Source organism: Tamandua tetradactyla, chromosome 14 (assembly GCF_023851605.1).
Source record: "Tamandua tetradactyla isolate mTamTet1 chromosome 14, mTamTet1.pri, whole genome shotgun sequence".
NCBI classification, from domain to species: domain Eukaryota; kingdom Metazoa; phylum Chordata; class Mammalia; order Pilosa; family Myrmecophagidae; genus Tamandua; species Tamandua tetradactyla.
In genome coordinates, this window is record NC_135340.1 from 31,250,541 (window position 1) to 31,269,158 (window position 18,618).

The window sequence follows — 18,618 nt, forward strand, 5'->3', positions numbered from 1 at the left end:
TGGGGAAAACCACAGCAACAGGCTGAGCCCCCAGTTTTGGAGTTTGTTTATATGAAACTTAACCCCGCAAAGGATAGGCTAAGCCTACTTAAAATTAGGCCTAAGAGTCACCCCGAAGAGAACCTCTTCTGTAGTTCAGATGTGGCCTCTCTCTCTCAGTTAACAGGACAAGCAAACTCATTGCCCTCCCCCTCTCTATGTGGGACATGATTACCAGGGTGTAGACTTTCCCGGCAACATGGGACAGAAATCCTGGAATGAGCCGAGACTCAGCATCAAGAGATTGAGAAAACTTTCTCAACCAAAAGGGGGAAGAACAAAATGAGACAAAATAAAGTGTCAATGGCTGAGAGATTACAAACAGAGTTGAGAGGTTATCCTGGAGGCTATTCTTACGCATAATACAGATATCACTTTTTTAGTTAAGGTGTAATGGACAGGCTGGAGGGAACTGCCTGAAAATGTAGAGCTGTATTTCAGTAGCCATGTTTCTTGAAGATGATTGTATGTTACAGCTTTCACAGTATGACTATGCGATTGTGAAAACCTTGTATCTGATGCTCCTTTTGTCTACCTTATCTACAGACAAGTAAAATATATGGATTAAAAATAAATAAATAATAGGGGGAACAAATGTTAAAATAAATTTAGTAGATTGAAATGCTAGTGATCAATGAAAGGGAGGGGTAAGGGGTATGGTATGTATGAATTTTTTTGTTTTCTTTTTATTTCTTTTTCTGAATTGATGCAAGTGTTCTAAGAAATGATCATGATAATGAATATTTAAAAAAAGATTCTAATAGTAAATTTTGGAGCAATTTACTGACCAATTAAGCATCTAAGATATTTCATCTACATCTGAATACATTTTTATAAAAATAAAAACTAAATATAAAAAAATTTTTTTAAAAAGGTTGGGAAACACTGGGGAAGCTGCTGTCAGGATATCCTGTCAACCCACTGGATTCTCCTAGATTTCAGTTCTGGGAGGGAGTGAAAGGAAAAACAGGTAGGGAAGGGTTAGATCTGGACTGAGCATAGTTTACTTTTCAGAAGGGAAAAGCAATGACAAGCAAGCTGTCCTTTCTTTTTTCCAGTTTGGCCAGAGTAGTGACCTTAGTGGAATCCTCCATGCCAGCCATCCCTTGTTAATCCACATCTCAGCCTACTCTACTAGCGCCATATAAAACATCAGCCATTCTCCCTCCCTCAGTCAAGGGTAGAATCCATGCTATCTACTAGTTATCTTTCTCAAGTCCTATCCAGAAATCTGCTTTAAACCTCTCAGAGAAGCAATTATCTGATTTGAAGAGAAGGCTCATCCCTAAAAGTTGATAGGACCACAGGGGACATATCAAAGTTCACCCTGGGATGCAATGAGGATAGGGAACTGAACTGAGATTGAACCTAAATTTTTCCATCCTGGATTGTCTTGGCCCTCAGGATTACTACTTATCTATCTAAGAAAAAAGCCTTCAAGTTCACTACCTCCTTTGGTTTTGAGCAAACTTTAACCTTTCTGGACAGATATGAATTTACCTACCAAAGGACTCCTTCAGCAGAGCATCATACAGCCTTGCAAGGAGGAAGTCCTCCTTCATTTCTAACCTACAACACTCCTATTAAAACTGAAATTTCTTTCTTTACAAGGCATTCAAGGCAACAAATTAGCAAACTTTGAGTTATTATTTCTCAGGTTATTCATGCATGCTAATGTTTGAGACCCACAGCTCTACCTCCTAACCTTTAGAGGCTCCCAAACACCTTTATTTCTCCAATGTTAATAATTCTAATGATTTTCCTTTTCAATAGTTCTACTTTTCATTATTTCTCTTCTGCCTCTTAAGACCTCAGGTTTCCCTCCACTCTTAAAATTGTTCTCTCCTCATCAACCTCTTTATTTCCCTTACCCCCACCTTCCCATCCCCTAATTTCCTATCCTAAATGGACAGAAACCTGCTTTACTAGCACCCCATCCCCCACTTTTCTGACCTGGCATTTTGCCCTGTAGGAATGTTAATTAGCATATGGATTTAATTAACTCAACAGCTAATTAAAAATGGGGGAAGAAGAGTGAGAAAGGAGGGCAGGAGAAAGGAACATCACTTCGGTGCAGAAGGCACTGCAGATGGTTTGGGGTTGGCTGGCACCATGCCACCGCCCTCCAATCCCCCTGCAACAGCACGCACAGAGAGGGAGGAGGGGCAAAAGTGAGGGGCATAGGCTGGCAGAGCTTCTAGACTGACTCATTCAGTTCTGCTGCTGCTTTGTGCTGGGGAGAGACACACAGAGGGAGAAAAGAGAAAGGGAGGGAGACAGACTCGCACGCAGAGAAAAGAAAAGGAAGCATCCAAACTAAATGATGACTCCACTCTTCAGTAATGGAACAAGCCAAGAGAGCACTTGTTCACCTCAAGAAAAAACCAGCGTCTTGGGCTTTTCATCTCTTAAGGACCAGTGAAGACAATATGGAAAATACAGCCACAGATCCTCTGGAGTAAAAGAGATAGCTTACTTTGGTAACCAAGGACCCTTCTGCTGCCATTCTTCCCATACCATGCTACTCAGCATGAGCATGCAATGATGAAGAGAACTACTGAATGTGAAAGATGGGGGAAAAGGGAGGCATGGATGGGTGACAAATGGAAAGGAAGGGGATTTAAAGGAAAAAGAATGAAGGTTATACATGAAAAGGAAGAAAGGGATACGGGGAGGCAAAGGAAAATAAGTAACAGAGAAGGAAAAGGAAGAAGTCAGGGCAGAGCCATGCTTTGTTTGCCAAAATGAATAGAGATGGAATGTGTGTGCAGAGGACCTCCACGTATTGATACTGCCCATCTTAGATCAAGCAGAGGGAGAATGGCAGCATTGCAGGCACAGGGCCAGAGCAGAGCAGAGAGCCAACTAAGGTGCCAGAGACAGGGAACCCATCCTACAGGATCTTCCTACATACTGGATATTTCTGCCAAATCAGGAAGTTTCAAAGGCAATGGAGAAAAGCTTCCAAATGAACAGAAAAGGAGGCTAGGATGACAGGAGGCTGCAGAACCTGATTCCAGGAGCTCCAGCAGGGAGATGGGTGAGGAATGGGATTTTTAGCAGCACCCAGCTGGCTCTCTGGGGGTGTCATCTGATATTCTAAGGGGAAATAAATTCTGTCAGGGTACCGATCCAAGGGATGAGAGAGGAAAGGCTGGGTCTCAGAAAGCACCCCTTTAGTGGGAGACACCTAGGAAACTTTGGGGCTTAAAATCTTGGGAGGGAATAAAAGATGACAAGGAGTTCTGCTATCATTGAAAGAATACATAAGAACTGACTAAAGGAAACTGAGAAGGAGGGTTTGAAGCCAGATGAAGGTTTTCTGGTGTTAACTGCCACAGAGCTGAATGTAATGGCAGAGAAGGGTCACTGCAGCTATAGACAAGGTTTTCCTGGCTAGGAATTCTGATTTGATCTCGTTACCACCTAGGACTTACTGCAAGAGTCAGCAGTAAGTGAATCAAAATTAGGAGAGACAAAGTAGAAATTCAGGGGCTTTCTCTTCTCCAGAACCCACCCTAGGGGCTAAACCCAAGACTGGTAGATGAAACAAAGCAGTTCTCATAGTTGCTATAGGTTTAGTCAAAGTGGAGATGTGTAAATGCTTTCTAAGCAAACTTTCTGTACTAGGTTTTAATTAACAATAAAAATTTAAAAATATGTTAGCTTAGCCACAATGAGAGTTTTATGCTAGAGAGAAATACTGTAAGATTAAGTTTTCAGCATTACTAGGAAAAAAGAGGTGGTCTACAGAGCCTTTTATTTAAGTGTTCCTGGGACTGAACAGTTTACTGCAAATAAGTCACAAGGAGAGATAAGAACATGACTCCAGAGTTCCAGCATTTACCACCAAATGCCATACAGCTACATGGTAATTTTGAAGGGGAAGAGGGTACAGGGAAGGGCTATATTATTCAGCAGTAAGGTCAAATTCATTCTGGAAACAAAAGCCAGGGCTTTGGAAATACCCTACCTTGGCACTATCAAAGACTCTACGATAGGCTGGACTGTGTAATACCTGAAGAGAATGTGGGGCCTTCCCAGGGAGTCAGACACCTTATATGGTATACAAACCCTAGCTCTCAACTGCTCCTGTGTTTCCACAGCAGGTCAACCATAACTGGTTGATCATGCTGCTAGCTTTGAGGCTGTCAGTGACTCTGGGGATGAAATAGAAACATTGGTTTCCAAAGGATAGTAAATGATAAGTCAGACTTAGATGTCAGGAGATTTAGGTTATAATACCAACTTCGCTAATGATTTATTTGTACTGTCTTGGACAAACTACTTTCCCATATAGAACACATGAATGGAAGAAAAAAATCAACCAATTTTAGTTGCAGTATTTTAAGCACATATCAAAGAAGGAGTTAAACTTAACTTATTCTTCGTCTAGAAAATTCCAGAGCTGAAGTCTCTACATTCATGTAATAAATGTTTATTGAGCATTGCTTTTAGGAGGAAGACCTTAACAGGGATTATAATCTACAGCACATGAGGATATATTCCCTGAATTGGACAAGAGACGTCTCAGAGTTGTCAAAAGAGACAGGTTTCCATAACTACCTCCAGTGTTCATATAAAATAAAGAGTATGGTGTCCTGGCCCCATTTTTCAGTGGTTCTTTCCAGGGCTCTGCTGTGGGGCAGGCAAATTCTGCCTCTCTCCATAGTCCAGGAGTCAGCCTTAATTCACACATGCTAAGGAAATGGAAACCAGCCATTCTGGGGCTGCCACTTAAGCTAAGGAAGATCTCCTTCCCTCGACTTCCCTCCTAACACACAACCAGGGAGAGAAGGAAAGAGACCACATTGTGGACAATTTTTAGGGCATATGCAAAGAACCAGTACTACTGCCCAGAGAACTACTAGGATGCTATTAATTCACAAAGAATAATTAAGTAGAAGGAAAACTGGCCATCCTAGAAACAGGATAATTTCACGATCAACTCTGATGAGTATTAGCTGAAGGGTCTGGGGTACTGGTCACACAATGAGAGGTCTTCAGATAAAAGAAAGAGGTAAGATGAGACAAGAGCTGGTCTGAGTCTAGGTTGTATTCTGGAAAGATTAGACAATATAGGAAGCTGTGGGCTGAGGTGGGCAACCATGTACAATCAGCTGAGATAAAGGAGAGACATGGTATGACAGAAGGAGGAAGCAGGCTAGAAGAGTGAACTGATATCATGCTTGGCAATCACCAGACACCCCCAAACAGGTATCACAGCTGCCCTGGCAAGGACCTTCTAAGGACTCAAAATCAATGACAGGACATCTTACGACGGATCACAGAACCAGTTTCATAGCATGGTTTTCCTCTAGAATGTTCAAAATATCAGATATCAAAAGTACAACTATCCTCAGCAATCTAAATAAAAAGTTTTTAGATGAAGCCCTTATTATCTGAATTCTTGCTACTTGCAGTATCTCACATTTTCCCAGCTTGTGGAACCAAATACTGCAGATTCAGGTAACACAGTATCGCTGAATGCTCACTATCCAAACCCAGGAAATAAATAGATTTGGACAGCAAGGGAGATCTTTCCTTTTCCTTCGCCACACGTTTCCCTTACAAAGCTTTATCCTTCTCTTGACCTAGTCTTCAACATTGACCCTTTAATTCCCTGACTCTGTTCTGCTCTAAACCACTCTCATCTGCAGTCCCCTTTCATTAGAAGAGTCATATGTGGGATGCCTACAGTAGGAGAGAAAGAAAAAGAAGGTAAAGGAAAGGGCTAAGAAAAAGTGATTTTGGATAGGGAAAATGGAGATCCTGCAGAGAGAAAGAAAAAGAGAAATATAGACAGAGAAAGCAAGAAAGCTGGAGCAGGGGGGAGGGGAGGAAGATGGCACTATGGGGGAAAAAAAGAACACCACAAAATTAATTTGAGGAAGGGAACAGTAGAGGAGACGTTGGCGGAATAACAATCAGGCAGTTGAGGGCCGGGGAGAGGGGGAGGTTGCCAAGGATGGGGGGGAATGGTGCCGGGGAGGCGGGCCTTGATGTGGAACAACAGCAGTGCCACCTATGGGTACAGGGAAGGGTTACAGACAGCAACAAAAGGCCCTGGGCCTGGGCACTGAAGTCTTGGGGTACAGGTAGGGCTTCTGCCCTTCAAACCTTACAGTAATACAAAATGCAGGCTAGAAGAATAAATTCTATGACTCTCCTGGGAAGAAGGGGACTTAACAAGGTAAGGGAGAGAGGGCAGAGAAACTACTAGTTTTTTCCATTCCAAGGGGGTTTCTTCTTAGAACTCAGACAGTAGGAAAAAGAAGGTATGAAAGGGAGGAACACCAGGTACTGAAAACAGTGTGAGAGCTGTTTTTCCTCTCATTAGCTGGAGAAAGGATTTTATCTTTATTTCCATGCCATTTCCTTTCCCCACTGGATGTCAGAGCATAGCTCCCTCCCTGAGGCAGTGGATGCCCCCTCATCGACTTCCTCCCAGCACTGCCTCAAAACTCCCAATCATCATTAGAAACCCCCAGGGAGCCCCCAAGAAGGAAAGGAAGGGAAGGGTCCCCCCATCAGTCAAACAGACCAAGAGGCAGGGTGGAATAGAGTAGAGAGAATGAAAGAGAGAATGCAAAAGCTCCACAGGAGTGGAGATACCACAGGAGTGGTATTTGTTGTGCTTCCAGGGAGGAAGGATCCATCACATTTTTAATAATAATAAATACATGAAGACAGATTTGCCAGCACTGCTCTGGTTCCTTGGGATGTGGGGGGAGGGGAGCCAATGCAGCTGTAGCACAGCCCAATACCTCCCCATCCCCTCCCCCATTAGTCAGGCCTTGTATTACAGCAGCCTATCCCTCCCTCTCTAACCACCGTCCTCCCCTGCATAACCCATCATTCCACAGTCCATTCACACAGCCCGGCCCTTCCCTCCCCACTTCTCTCTCCTCTTCAGAACCTAGGCTCTGGTCTTCATTTAATACAGCCTTACTTCAGACCACAGAAGCTCTAGTACCCATATCTCAGATCTAGTCCTCTCATGCTCCTCCAATGCTGAAACCTCACTTTTTCCTACTGATGCCTTTTACTAGACAACAACAATCTCCCCCTATACAACACTCCCAGAACATTTTGGCATTTCCTAGATTCTACCAAAAGAAATTGCTTTCTCCTTATTTTTATTTCAATGTGCCCTCCTTTCTTACTACCCAAAACATAACAGTCATCAAATGTGCTTATGTTGCGGGGTGCCAGGGTGTTGGGACTAGGTGACTACTGCCACCTACTGACCCAAATTTGTTCAGGATAGACCTTTAACACACTTTTTACAGTGACGCGCTGTTATTTCAAAAGCCTCAATAGCTTAAACATGCAAGGGCATGGCTCTTGGGGCTTCCTGGAGACCCTCTGAACAATGAGATCAAAGAAATACAAAAGCAAGACTGGGCAGAGTGCCAGAGCAATTGATGCCTTTCTCCATGCAGAAGCAGAAAAAGAAACTGTGCCCAAGGAACAAAAAGGCAATTTTAAGTCCCCTTAAGAGGTCTGTAAGCAAAGATGGTAGATGACAGTTTTTCCCCAAGAAAAAAAAGCCCTGTGCATTGCAATATGAATGATGTTACTAACAGAGCAGAAGGCAGTTTTTCACTCATATGCCTCCTTCAAGTTCATCACACCCTGGGTAAGTCTAAACATGAATCTTAGTTTACAGACCTAATAATCCCAGGGAGGAAGGGGACTCTCAGGACTACTGCCAACTTTCACTCAATCCATATCTATAGAACTGGAGATCTGGACAGATTAAATTGGGCTCTGTAAAAGAGCAGATCTACACCATGCAGCAATATGGACTGGTTTAATCAAGTATCTTCTAACCCCAGGCAAGGAATGAGATGGGAAACTGAACTCTCCGTGGTGCTGAATTCTGGTAGAACCAGGTCATCCTCATAAACAAAAAATATTTACCTTATGAGGTATCCATAAAGATTGTTATAAATCCTGACAGACATTTCCCAAGGCTTCAAAACAAAGCAAAGCTTTACAGGCCTTGGCCAAGCCCTCTTTCCCACCACCTAAGATGCAAAACCTAAAGAGATGCTAAATTACTTGGCCAAAACAAAACCAGGATTCACTCACCATCAGGTGATAAAACTGAACAGGTGTTCATATACACTAGCAGCAGAACTACAGTGATCACTGGAAATGGTCTGTTTTCAACATTCCACTAAGGCAAGTTGACACTCATGTGGTCTGAACAATGAGAAAACTGAATCCATGAGTAGGAATAAAGAAGAAAAATAAAATCCAAAAACCATAAAGAAACCCTCAAATTCTAATTTTCATTTCCCTTACACTACTGTGGAAACAGTGGTTTTCAAACTATGTTCCACGGAGTTCTAAAGGTTCCATGGGGCTCCTCAGGAATAGGGAGAGGGGAGTTCCAGGACCCCTCATCCCCACTTCAAATGAAGTAATCCCAATTATGTCTGTTTTACATAATAGAGAATCCAAATAAAATTCTGTTAAACAAGGTTCTCTGATTAGAAATCATTAGCTTTGGTACAAATATTCTCAGAAATAATTTAACTACTTTTTTGTTCGAAACCTCTTTCAAATAATGCCTGCTATTCATGTCAGGGAAACCAGACGTCATGATAATTGACTAGATTTACTTTATAATATAAGCTCTATGAAGGCAGTGGTTTGTCTGTTCTGTTCACTGCCATGCCTCTAAAACACCAGAACAATGCTTGGAACTTGTGGTTTTCTTGAAGGCAAGGCCTCTAAGAAATGGGACAAGGAGAAGAAAGGAGCTAATAATTGTTTAAGTCATCTACAAATATTTTCAAAAGGGAGAAAACAAAGGAAAAAAAAATCATGAACTCCAGGACACTTGTCTTCCATCCTGCACACCCCAAGCACTGGTTCTTCACTTATTAATTACATGACCTAAAGCAAACTGCTTAACCTAAGTTTCTCAGTTCTGTTTGCTCTCTAGTAAAACAGAGATGGCATATATTTTGTAAGGTTAACCTTAAAGCACCTAGCTCAGTATATGTCACAAAGTAAGCTCTTTAAAAAAAGGTACTATTCCCGTACCTTGCACCCCACCCCCACCCCCAAAAAGAGCACTATACCCCTTCCTTTGGCAGTTCTAAATTCTAATAACCGAGAAGCAAATGCAATGGTCCTAACTATCTTTTTAGCTAAACATTTATCCAGTTCAGACAGAAAAGAAAAAGAATCTCTAAATCTGTTCTTGTGGCTCTTTGTCTACATTCACTCAAAGAAAGAAGTTTGAGTTCCACTTGTACAATAATATGCTCATCTGTTAACTCGAGAATGCAACTGTGTTGTACATGTCAGGTTTCCTCATATCTGCCAGGGACTAGGCCCCAGAACTAAGCCCATCTTGGTGTGATATATGAAAAACAGCTCTACGCTTTTTGACTTGTCTAATACATTCATTTTAAAGCTGAAGAAAATTAAAGGCTAGAGATGTTAATGATTCACCCAAGATCAAAAGGTAGCTGAAGACAGTACTAGGTCCAATCCAATCTCCCAACTTCTTTCTACCAGAAGACTGAAAACAGATCCTCTTACCCACCCCTGCCCCGAATCAGACATATCAGTATTAATTCAAATTCACAGGATTCAGTATCAGCAAGATTTTAGTGATGTAATGACCCAATTTACATTCCTCTCCATGACACTGCCCAGGAAGGCCAGACACTAAAATTAGTTGTTCATGAAATCTAAAGCCCTTAAAAATAAACTTCAATGAATTAATTCTACAGTTTTCCACTTCTATTTCCTTCTATCTTTTCACTTTCTTATTATTGAAGACCTGACAAGAAAAATGATAACAAATATGAAAATGTGTTCTTGGTTCTTTTAAGAGTGGGCATGGAAGGATTTTCTCTCCAACAGAAGTCATTATCTGAATGGAACACAAGATCTGATATGTGACTCCTACCAGTCTCTTGGCTTGGGTTTGGAGGGAATCTCAGTAGGATTTTTAATCTTTTGATCTTCAAGTTAGGAATTTTCTGTCTGTCTGCTTGTCGGCATTCTTTTACAAGCTCTTTGTGAAAAAGCTGGCCTTCCAACCCCAACCAAAACCATTCCTGCCAAACCTCAAGAACACCTAGGGCTTTATCTGAGATTCTACAAAAGTTGCATGCACTATGATTACTTCCCAGAAAAGCCTACAACCTCCTGTTGGGTTCCTAGGCCAGAAAAGTCCTGAAACCCAGAGGGACCAGCCTCTCCAGAACACCATTCCATTCCATCCCCCTATCCCATATTATCAAGAGTCCTTTGCAACATGAAAAAGTTACAATGGACATAGCCCAAATATCCCTAAATTAGGAGAAAGATCAAAGGAGAAGGTGGGGGTTATAACAGAGAAGATAGGATTTAACAAATGAGTATGACTGCTGAATCATTACATTGGTATTCCTCTTTTAGTCTCCAGTATCTTGGAGCAGATGGAAGAAAAAACCTAACTGTGGAACTGTAACCCACACCAAACTCTGAAATCTGTTCTACAACTAATTGTTGCAGTATGCTTTGAAACCTATTGCTTCTTTGTATATGTTAATTTTTTCACAGTAAAATAAATTGAAGGAAAAAAAGCTGGCCTTTACTGACTCTGGTAAACTGAGGCCTTAGTTGAAGGTGGGTTAAAGAAGCTAAAGAACACAAGACTAGATTAATTTTTCATACCCAGCCTTCTCACTCTGTTCTTTTCAGACAAATTTTTTAACTCTGATTAAAGACCAGCCCTATACTCATACTACTTTAGAAAGGAAAAAAAAATAACATTCAGAGAAGTGAAAACAAGAATAACTGTTGCTGAAGAGGAAACATTCTGGCTGGCTTTTGATTAAATACCAAAGGAAGTTTCCTGAACCACTACTGCCATCTGGTGGCCATCAAGTTATATTAATAAAACCTAAAGTTACGTATTTCAGATATAAATGCAGTAACAATCATATAGGAAACTGGGGCAAATGGGTTGGAAAAACTGATTATACTCCTCTAATATCTCAATACTTTTTATAAAATGATTTACAAAAAAAATTTAGTCCTTGGGAAAAATATATTTTCAAAGAAAAAAGGCAAACTTACTCACCACCCACTCACCAAAAATGCTCCATGTTCAGTGATTTCATTCAGGCAATATAAGTGCAAAAGGGGCTTTGTTAAGTAAAACTGATTTTATTAAGATCTTTCCACATGTCCAGGGTACATAATTAATGAATTTCTAAGAACAAAAACCTACATACAGTGAAATTAGAAGTATCCCAGGATGGGGGGGTAGGAATATATATATATATATGTAGGAATATACATATATATATATATATATATATGTACACCCATAATCACCGCCGCCTCCGAAAACCTGAAAGGAAGGGAAACCAAGAATAAGGCAAAGGACAGTTGGAAAAGCTGAAGGAAAGGGGGGAAAAAAGCACATCTAGAGAGAAGGGATCAACTGGGGCAGGTCCCCTGGGCATATTCTCTTTATCCTCCTCAGACAAAGGCTAGAAGTAGGAATCAAACTGAAATGGGAGTCACGAAATTTTCATAGTTCTATTTAAGGAAGTTTCAACAGGATCTGTAGGACCTTAGAGGTGGAATCCAGAAATCTCTTTTGTAAATAATATGATTTCCAGAACGGGAAAGGGAGGGAGGGGAAAGCCCATTTACAGATTAGCACCCAGGAGGTTGGTGAGACCCAGGATGACAAATCCAGAGAGATGGCATCCCCACTCATACTCCTACCTTGCACTTAATCACCAGCCCCAGACATTTACTGACCTTTCTTCTTCCAACCTTTCTTAGGCATCTTCTTTCTCTTCTTAACAGAAGTCTGATCCTGGAGAAAGATGGACAAGAAGTAGAATGGTTGTCCATTCTACTGAAGTACTATAATACTTCTGATTATATTAGCATCCCTTCCCAAGTTCCTCATGGTATGAAGCCCACATACATTTGGGTGCAAGCATAAATATCCCTTCCTTCATTATACCTCCACCTCACCTCATCAAGATGGGGGGTTCCTCCTGTCAAAGCACTGATGTCACCAAAGTGTGTGAGGGAATGAAGCTGTGAGCTCATGACATTTGCTCGTTTTTGCCGCCCTTTCTCCCGTTTACTGACACTTAAACGCACCATCATGCTCTCTTCATAGTTAATCCTGCCAGAGAAAGACAATTTCCAGCAGACTCAGATCATGGCAATGGAAAACTGCAACCAAGATTATTTATTTACTCCTTGTTTAGATACTTCTCAAGAAATTTCATAGCATGTCCTTAGTAAGAAGGATATCCTCAATGCTCAGGGCTGTGCTCTCATTGAAATGTTCTGAGTGCTAGGACTTCCCTTCTTCCAGAGATGATCTGTAGCCCATCTGCAGGAATTTTTTTAATACTCTATCAGGAAATTCTTATACTCCAGTTCTATAAACTCAGGAACCCCTAAAAGGGCCCTTTCACTCAAACCTATCAACCACAGAGACTGCTGAGTAAAGCTGATGAATCTGTATTCAAGTTACAACTGCTTTTCTATTTTTCTTCTGTGATCTAACACTCTCAATGTCATTATAAAAACCTGCCTTTATTTCCTTCTACACAAAAGTGAAAATTGTAACAGTGAAGCATAGAATTTTAAGGCCCTATGACAAAACTGCATATATTGCTCTTCATACACCATTTGCTTCAGATTGTGGCACTGCAGCCTAAACAGTTAGTAGGGGGAAGGGGTGAAAAAATAGGAACAACAAAGATATTTTTACTAGTTCATAGAAAATTAGGAAAATTTTCTTTAAACCCAAATTCTTAGAACCAAGCTTCTTTTCACTCCATTTCTATATAACCATGATTCTTTCAGTACCAGACTTCTTATATTCATTCAAAGCGTTAAGGAAAGGTCTCCATGGTGCAAACATAATTTCTAAGTGCAAGGACCCAGACCTGTGTTGGTCCTCCTGACTCTGACGAGTAACATGAGAATGCCGAGCATCTCGGATTTCCTCTGGAGCATCTGAGTACTGCTCCTTAAGTTCATGAATGACAGAGCTACTCAATGCCCGTTTCTTGGCTCGTTCCAGACGCTTCTTTTCCCGCTCAGCTTCTGTTTCATCTATGTGATAAAAACTGGCAGGAGTTATCTCAGAAGACAGAAGAAAAAAAAAAAAGAAGAAAAACTCAACTCAAGTTGAGGCAGCTGCAGCCAAAACTCATACCATAATGTACAGGAACCAAGCGTGGTGGGACATATTTCTTAGATGTTCCTTTTGCTTTCTTCCCTGAAGCTTCAGAATGGCCTTCCTCCATTTCATCTTCCTCCTCATCCTCAGAGCTCAACTACAAAAGGGACACAACACCCACAGACTTGGGAAGTGATAGACAAGTAAGAAGAAAAACCACAGCTGGAGAACCTGGTGAAGTATGGTTATAAACACACAAAAAGGGATTCTCACACCCAACCACTCTAAGGCCCAAGTTGGGAATTAACATTAATTAGGAAATCCTGAGAGATCTAGGGTCCCCATGAAGCTATTTCAGTTTAGATTCTTCAAGGAAATCAGAATTGCTTACCTTGCTCATCATATTGTTGGGATGAGGCTTAAAACGAAGTGGGTCATTCTCACCTGAAAGTAAAAATCCAGATTTTACAAAATTTGGGATTCAATGATGGTCCCCACCATACTTTGTAGTACCATACCCCCACTTACTGAGGCTGCCTGTCACCGCAGTCTTAACCAGTTTGTCAATTTGATATTTCAGTTTTTGGTCCAAAGGACGAAGCTTTTCCAAAACCTACAATGTGGCAGTTAAATAGGATTAAATTCCCTTCCCAAAATAAGCATACACCATGGACCCTATATCAGGCTACCAGATAAAACACCTAAAATATGAACAAAGCAGAGCAAATGAAATGAAATAATTCTTTTTTATATGGTTTCCCTACTTAAACATGAGCACATCCCTTAAATGAGAGCTACTGTGTGACAGTCCTGGAGTCCAGGATTTTGAAATCCAGAACTCCAAGACGCCAAATGCATCATACCGTGCGAATTTCCACCAGTCTCAAAACTGCAGCATGGCCCTGAAGAGAACCTCCTGAAGCTTTATCCAGGATGAGGTGGCTTAAGTCCATAAGGTACATGAGAAGCAGCTGGTCTTTTACTTCTAAGAAACTGAGACCCTAAGTGAAACAAAAGAGTAAGAGTTTTAGCTAGAGAACAGGAAGAGAGCCTAGTGCAAACAGGAAAATGTTTCTTCAAATCCAAACTTTTCCCAGTCGGTTCACATAAAGCATCTGGAGTATCAGGAAAGTAACTATACCTAAAGATGGTCAACCGGAAAATTATGCTAACTTGAGAAGCAAAGTTTAAAGATTTACTGGAAAACAGAAAGGGTAAGAAAATCAACAAAGTGCCCCCCCCAAAATGCTACAGAAGGGCTTCTCAACCATGGAGCTACTAACATTTGGAGCTAGATAATTCTGTGTTGTGGGGAACTGCCCTGAGCACTGTAGAATATTCAGCAGTATCTGATACCTCCCTCCCCTGTTGTGACAACCAAAAATGTCTCCAGATATAGCCAATATTTTAAATTATATTAATCAAAACAACTACAGATTTTATCTCCATTCAATGGAATTATATGATACAGTTAAAATCAATGATCCAAATGTTTGGACATGGAATAAAATCCACATCAGGGCAAGCTCAACAATGTGTGTATAATATGCTTCCAATTATGGTGAGGAAGCAAGCACGATACACACATTTTTATATGCATATAAAAACGACTGGAGATGACTCAATTAACATGAGAAATGCCGTTTCTGGGGAGCAAGATGAGATAAAGGAAAAAATAGAATACAGTGCTGTGAAAAAAGGTTTTTAACTCAAGCTTGTATTACCTATCTGATGAAAATATCTAAAAAAAAAAGTACCCAAAGTCATCTCAGAGCAGTGATTATAAGTGATTTTTAATTTTCTTCTTTATGCTTTTATGTCTTTTCCAAACTTTCTAAAATTAAAAAAGTATTTCCAGGCAGATATATCAAGCAGATGTTATACAAGTTTATTTTAAAAAATAGAAAATAATATGTGCAGGCATTAACTGAAGTTACAGTAATAAAATAAATGATGGTAGTGATGGTAGCACAAATTGTGAACATAATTAACAGCACTGAATTATATATTTGAATGTGGTTAAAAAGGGGAAATCTGGGTTGTTATGTATGTCACTAGAATAAAAACAAACACACAAACAGTACAAATCATGAACCCTCATGTAAACCATAGATTACAATTAAGAGTACAATTATAATACTCGTCTTTCATTAATTCTAACACAGGTACCACACTATACAAAGTGTTAATAATAAGGGAGGTATATAGGAACTCTGTATTTTCTGCACGATTTTTCTGTAAACCCACAACTACTCTAACAAAAAAGAATTTTATTAAAAAATTAAAAATATTATAGAAAAATTTAAAAATTAAACAAACGACTCCTCTGTGATCGCATAAAACAAAACTGACAAACTCCACAGGCCTGAGAAGACCTATTTCAGACAGCTTAAATTCCTTGTTCACATTTACAGTGTCAACAGAACTGGTATTCAAATTCACTCTGAGTGCAACTCCTAAGCCCTTGGTATCTTTAAAACAATACTCTAAGCTCTTAAAATCAGCACTAGCATGGTACAAGAGAATGAGAAAGAATTTAAAGTGAGACATGTGTGTTTTAGGTTTTGAATTAGGCAGCAAATAGCCAAATACTGAGTAAGTTGCTTAACTTTGTTACCTCAGTCTCATCTGTAAGATACGTACATTATTTCCCTCCCGCCTCAAAGAATTACTATGAGGCTCAAATAAGATGTGAAAGCATTTTGTAGCTAGTAAACATCTTCCCAAAGAATAAACAAATATACTCTATCTCAAAAAGGCACCGAAATGGATCAAAGTATGGTACCCAAGACAAAGACAGCTAAGAATTTGGGAAGCAAGCTCTCCTGACAAGTTTGGGCATGACAAATTCAAGTTGCATTTCAGCATATGAGAGAAAAACAAGGAAGGAAGATAAAGCAAAGATTATTTTTTTTAAATCAGAAAAAATTAAAATAGTAGGAAAAGAACAAAAGTGAAGGATAAGAAAGAAAAAGTAAAAACACAACACATTGAAGATACTGTTAGTTATCTTTCTAAAGCACAAATCTGCTGTAACCCCTGCTTAAAAATCTTCAATGATTCTTATTAATCCACTATAATGATTCTCATACTTTTGTTGAGCTATGGAATATTTTGTTTAAATAACATCTGAAGAAAAAAGCTCTCAATATATATAAAACAAGTAACACCAGTATCTTCTGTTCAAGTAGGCGTACAGCCTTCCATCCACACTGCCTTACACCCAATGATCCCTGAGGTTCTACAGGACCCTAATTTGAAAATTGCCATATATCAATTCTAAGATGCACATGATTTTCATATTTTAACACCCCTGAAATCAGGAATCATATTTCAATCAATGTCACAGATTAAAAGGCAGCATTTTTTTCTTAGTACATCAAGCATGTGGTCCATGCCCAGTTAATAGCATCTTAGACAAAACATGGAATTAAGTCTTCAGTTAGAAGGCTGTTCACAGAATGACTACTTTTCTACCCTGAATTCCTACCCCTTCTCCTATATCACGCAAAATGTACACCCAACGACAATGACCTACTTGTCTTTCCCAGAATATCACCACGTTTTTAGGCCTTTGTACCTTTGCACTTGCTCTTCCTTTCTGTTCTTCTGACTCCCATTTATTCTTCAGAATCCTGTTGCCTCCTCTGAGAAGCCTTCGCTGACTCTCTCTGCGACTCTGGTAATTAATCTATCTCTCCCCTTGGCTCACACAGCGCTATGTTAAGACTCTGTAATATAACAGCTACTGCTTATATCAGTGTCTTCCCCACTAGACTCAAGAAAGTGAGTCTGGGATAAGATCACATTTACTGTACCTTATTCATCTTTGAAACCCCAGTATTTAGGACATATAAATTACTCGATCAATCCATGATAAAAGAACTACTGGAAATGTCAAATCAGGGGATGTTTACTGAAGTATCCTTACCTTCTCTGTTGGATAGGCTCCAGCCTGAACTTTTTTTGTTAGAGCTTGCACCTGTGCAGTTACAGCCATCACCTGAAATAAGCCCAAATAAAACAGCTGACTAGAAAACATCAACTCATCTCTGCGCTGTGAAGGACAGAACTAAACGATGTCACCTAACAAATATCTGAAACATTGCCTAAGGCGCAGTATATTCTTCTCAGTTTTGGAAAACTACAGGAGAAATGGTTTAACAATTCTTCAAAGCTTAGGAAAAAACTTTACATCGTACAGAGAAAAATCTTAAAGCTAAAGTAGAGACCATCTTTACCAAAAGAGAAAACAAAAGAGAATGGGTATGGGGACAGTGGCGATGGGGGCACTGTAATGTTATCTGTACCGGTTGAACTTACAAGGCAGGAGAAATACATAAATGTATATTAGCTATACACCTAAAGGGCAAATGATGTCACCTTTCCCAGTATTCACTTACTTTAGGTATAAAAATAAGAAAAGCTGATTCTAATGTTCTGAGGGGTCTTTTTAAGTTTTTATATTCTTCCGGATACAGAAATAAATTATTTTGAATTCTGGCCTGAAAAAATTTCACGAAGTCATTCTTTTTCTTTTGGTATTTGGCAGTATTCACCCCCAATTCGCCAATGCTTGGGCGTGAGACACGCAAAGTCAAAGCAAACCCGTGACTAACGACAGATTAGTGAGTAGAGTGACGCTACTCACCTGCTCCTGGAGGTTTTTCAAAAGCGTCACGGCGCTTGGCAAGTCTGATTCCAGTACCTCCTAGAGGAAGGAGAGAAAGAAAAACCATTATTTCCTCAGGATTATGAAAAGACGGGGCACCCGGAACGGCAGACTCCTCTCTATCCTTCAGGTATCTAACTTTGGGTCTTGCACCTTAGGTGCACACGCAGTCTCTAGTCGTAACCCGCCAGTCCCTCAAGTTACTAGAGAGAAGCGGGAACTCTAGCCCGAAGGCTCCCTACTGCTGATTCTGTTCGACTATGCCAAGAAACTCATACCCCTGAAGCTATTTTTCACCACTCTTCCCTTAAGCATAGTTTGTTCTGAGATGCCTCGAGCCGCTAAGGAGAAAAGAAAGGTCCGCAATAACGACGTTAAAAACGAAACCACACAACACTCACCAGCGCCGCCATCTCAACAAAGAGCGCCCCTTCCGGTACCGTACTTCCTGGCTGCTGACGATATCTTGATAGACAACCACAACTTGCAAATCTACACCAATAGGAACAGGACTTCTCTCACTTCCGTCCCTTACCGGATGGACGAGAGGAGGGGCCGGATCCAGCCAATGGAATAAAGGAACTGACTAAATACGACAGACTCTGGAGGAGATATAATGACGTAAAAATGCTCTCGAAAAGAAGCGTGTGATTTGTAGATTGAGTAGAATGATGGAGGGAAAACTTCCAATCAAAACTGAGCAAATAACTGATTGACTGCGCAAACG

General features: G+C 40.3%; 1 protein-coding gene across 1 annotated transcript; it reads right to left on the reverse strand.

The window, feature by feature from the left end:
* Positions 1 to 9,145: 9,145 nt before the first annotated feature.
* NGDN (neuroguidin) lies at positions 9,146 to 18,383 on the reverse strand. Its single transcript, XM_077127165.1, has 12 exons — positions 18,293 to 18,383; positions 17,871 to 17,930; positions 17,151 to 17,222; positions 14,083 to 14,220; positions 13,748 to 13,832; positions 13,611 to 13,663; positions 13,256 to 13,376; positions 12,984 to 13,152; positions 12,052 to 12,208; positions 11,830 to 11,887; positions 11,359 to 11,410; positions 9,146 to 11,328 (listed from the first exon to the last, which is right to left on the reverse strand). The coding sequence occupies exons 1-11, from the start codon at positions 18,302 to 18,304 to the stop codon at positions 11,391 to 11,393; spliced, it is 945 nt and encodes a 314-aa protein (XP_076983280.1). The 5' UTR covers positions 18,305 to 18,383; the 3' UTR covers positions 9,146 to 11,328; positions 11,359 to 11,390.
* Positions 18,384 to 18,618: the final 235 nt, after the last annotated feature.

Bases quoted from the DNA above. Each gene is read 5' to 3' on its own strand.
- NGDN (XM_077127165.1), bottom strand. The intron at 17,223-17,870 runs GTGAGTAGCGTC...GGCTTATTTCAG, and splicing joins TGAAAAACCTCCAGGAGCAG to GTGATGGCTGTAACTGCACA. The intron at 14,221-17,150 runs GTAAGGATACTT...TGTTTCACTTAG, and splicing joins GAGCCTATCCAACAGAGAAG to GGTCTCAGTTTCTTAGAAGT.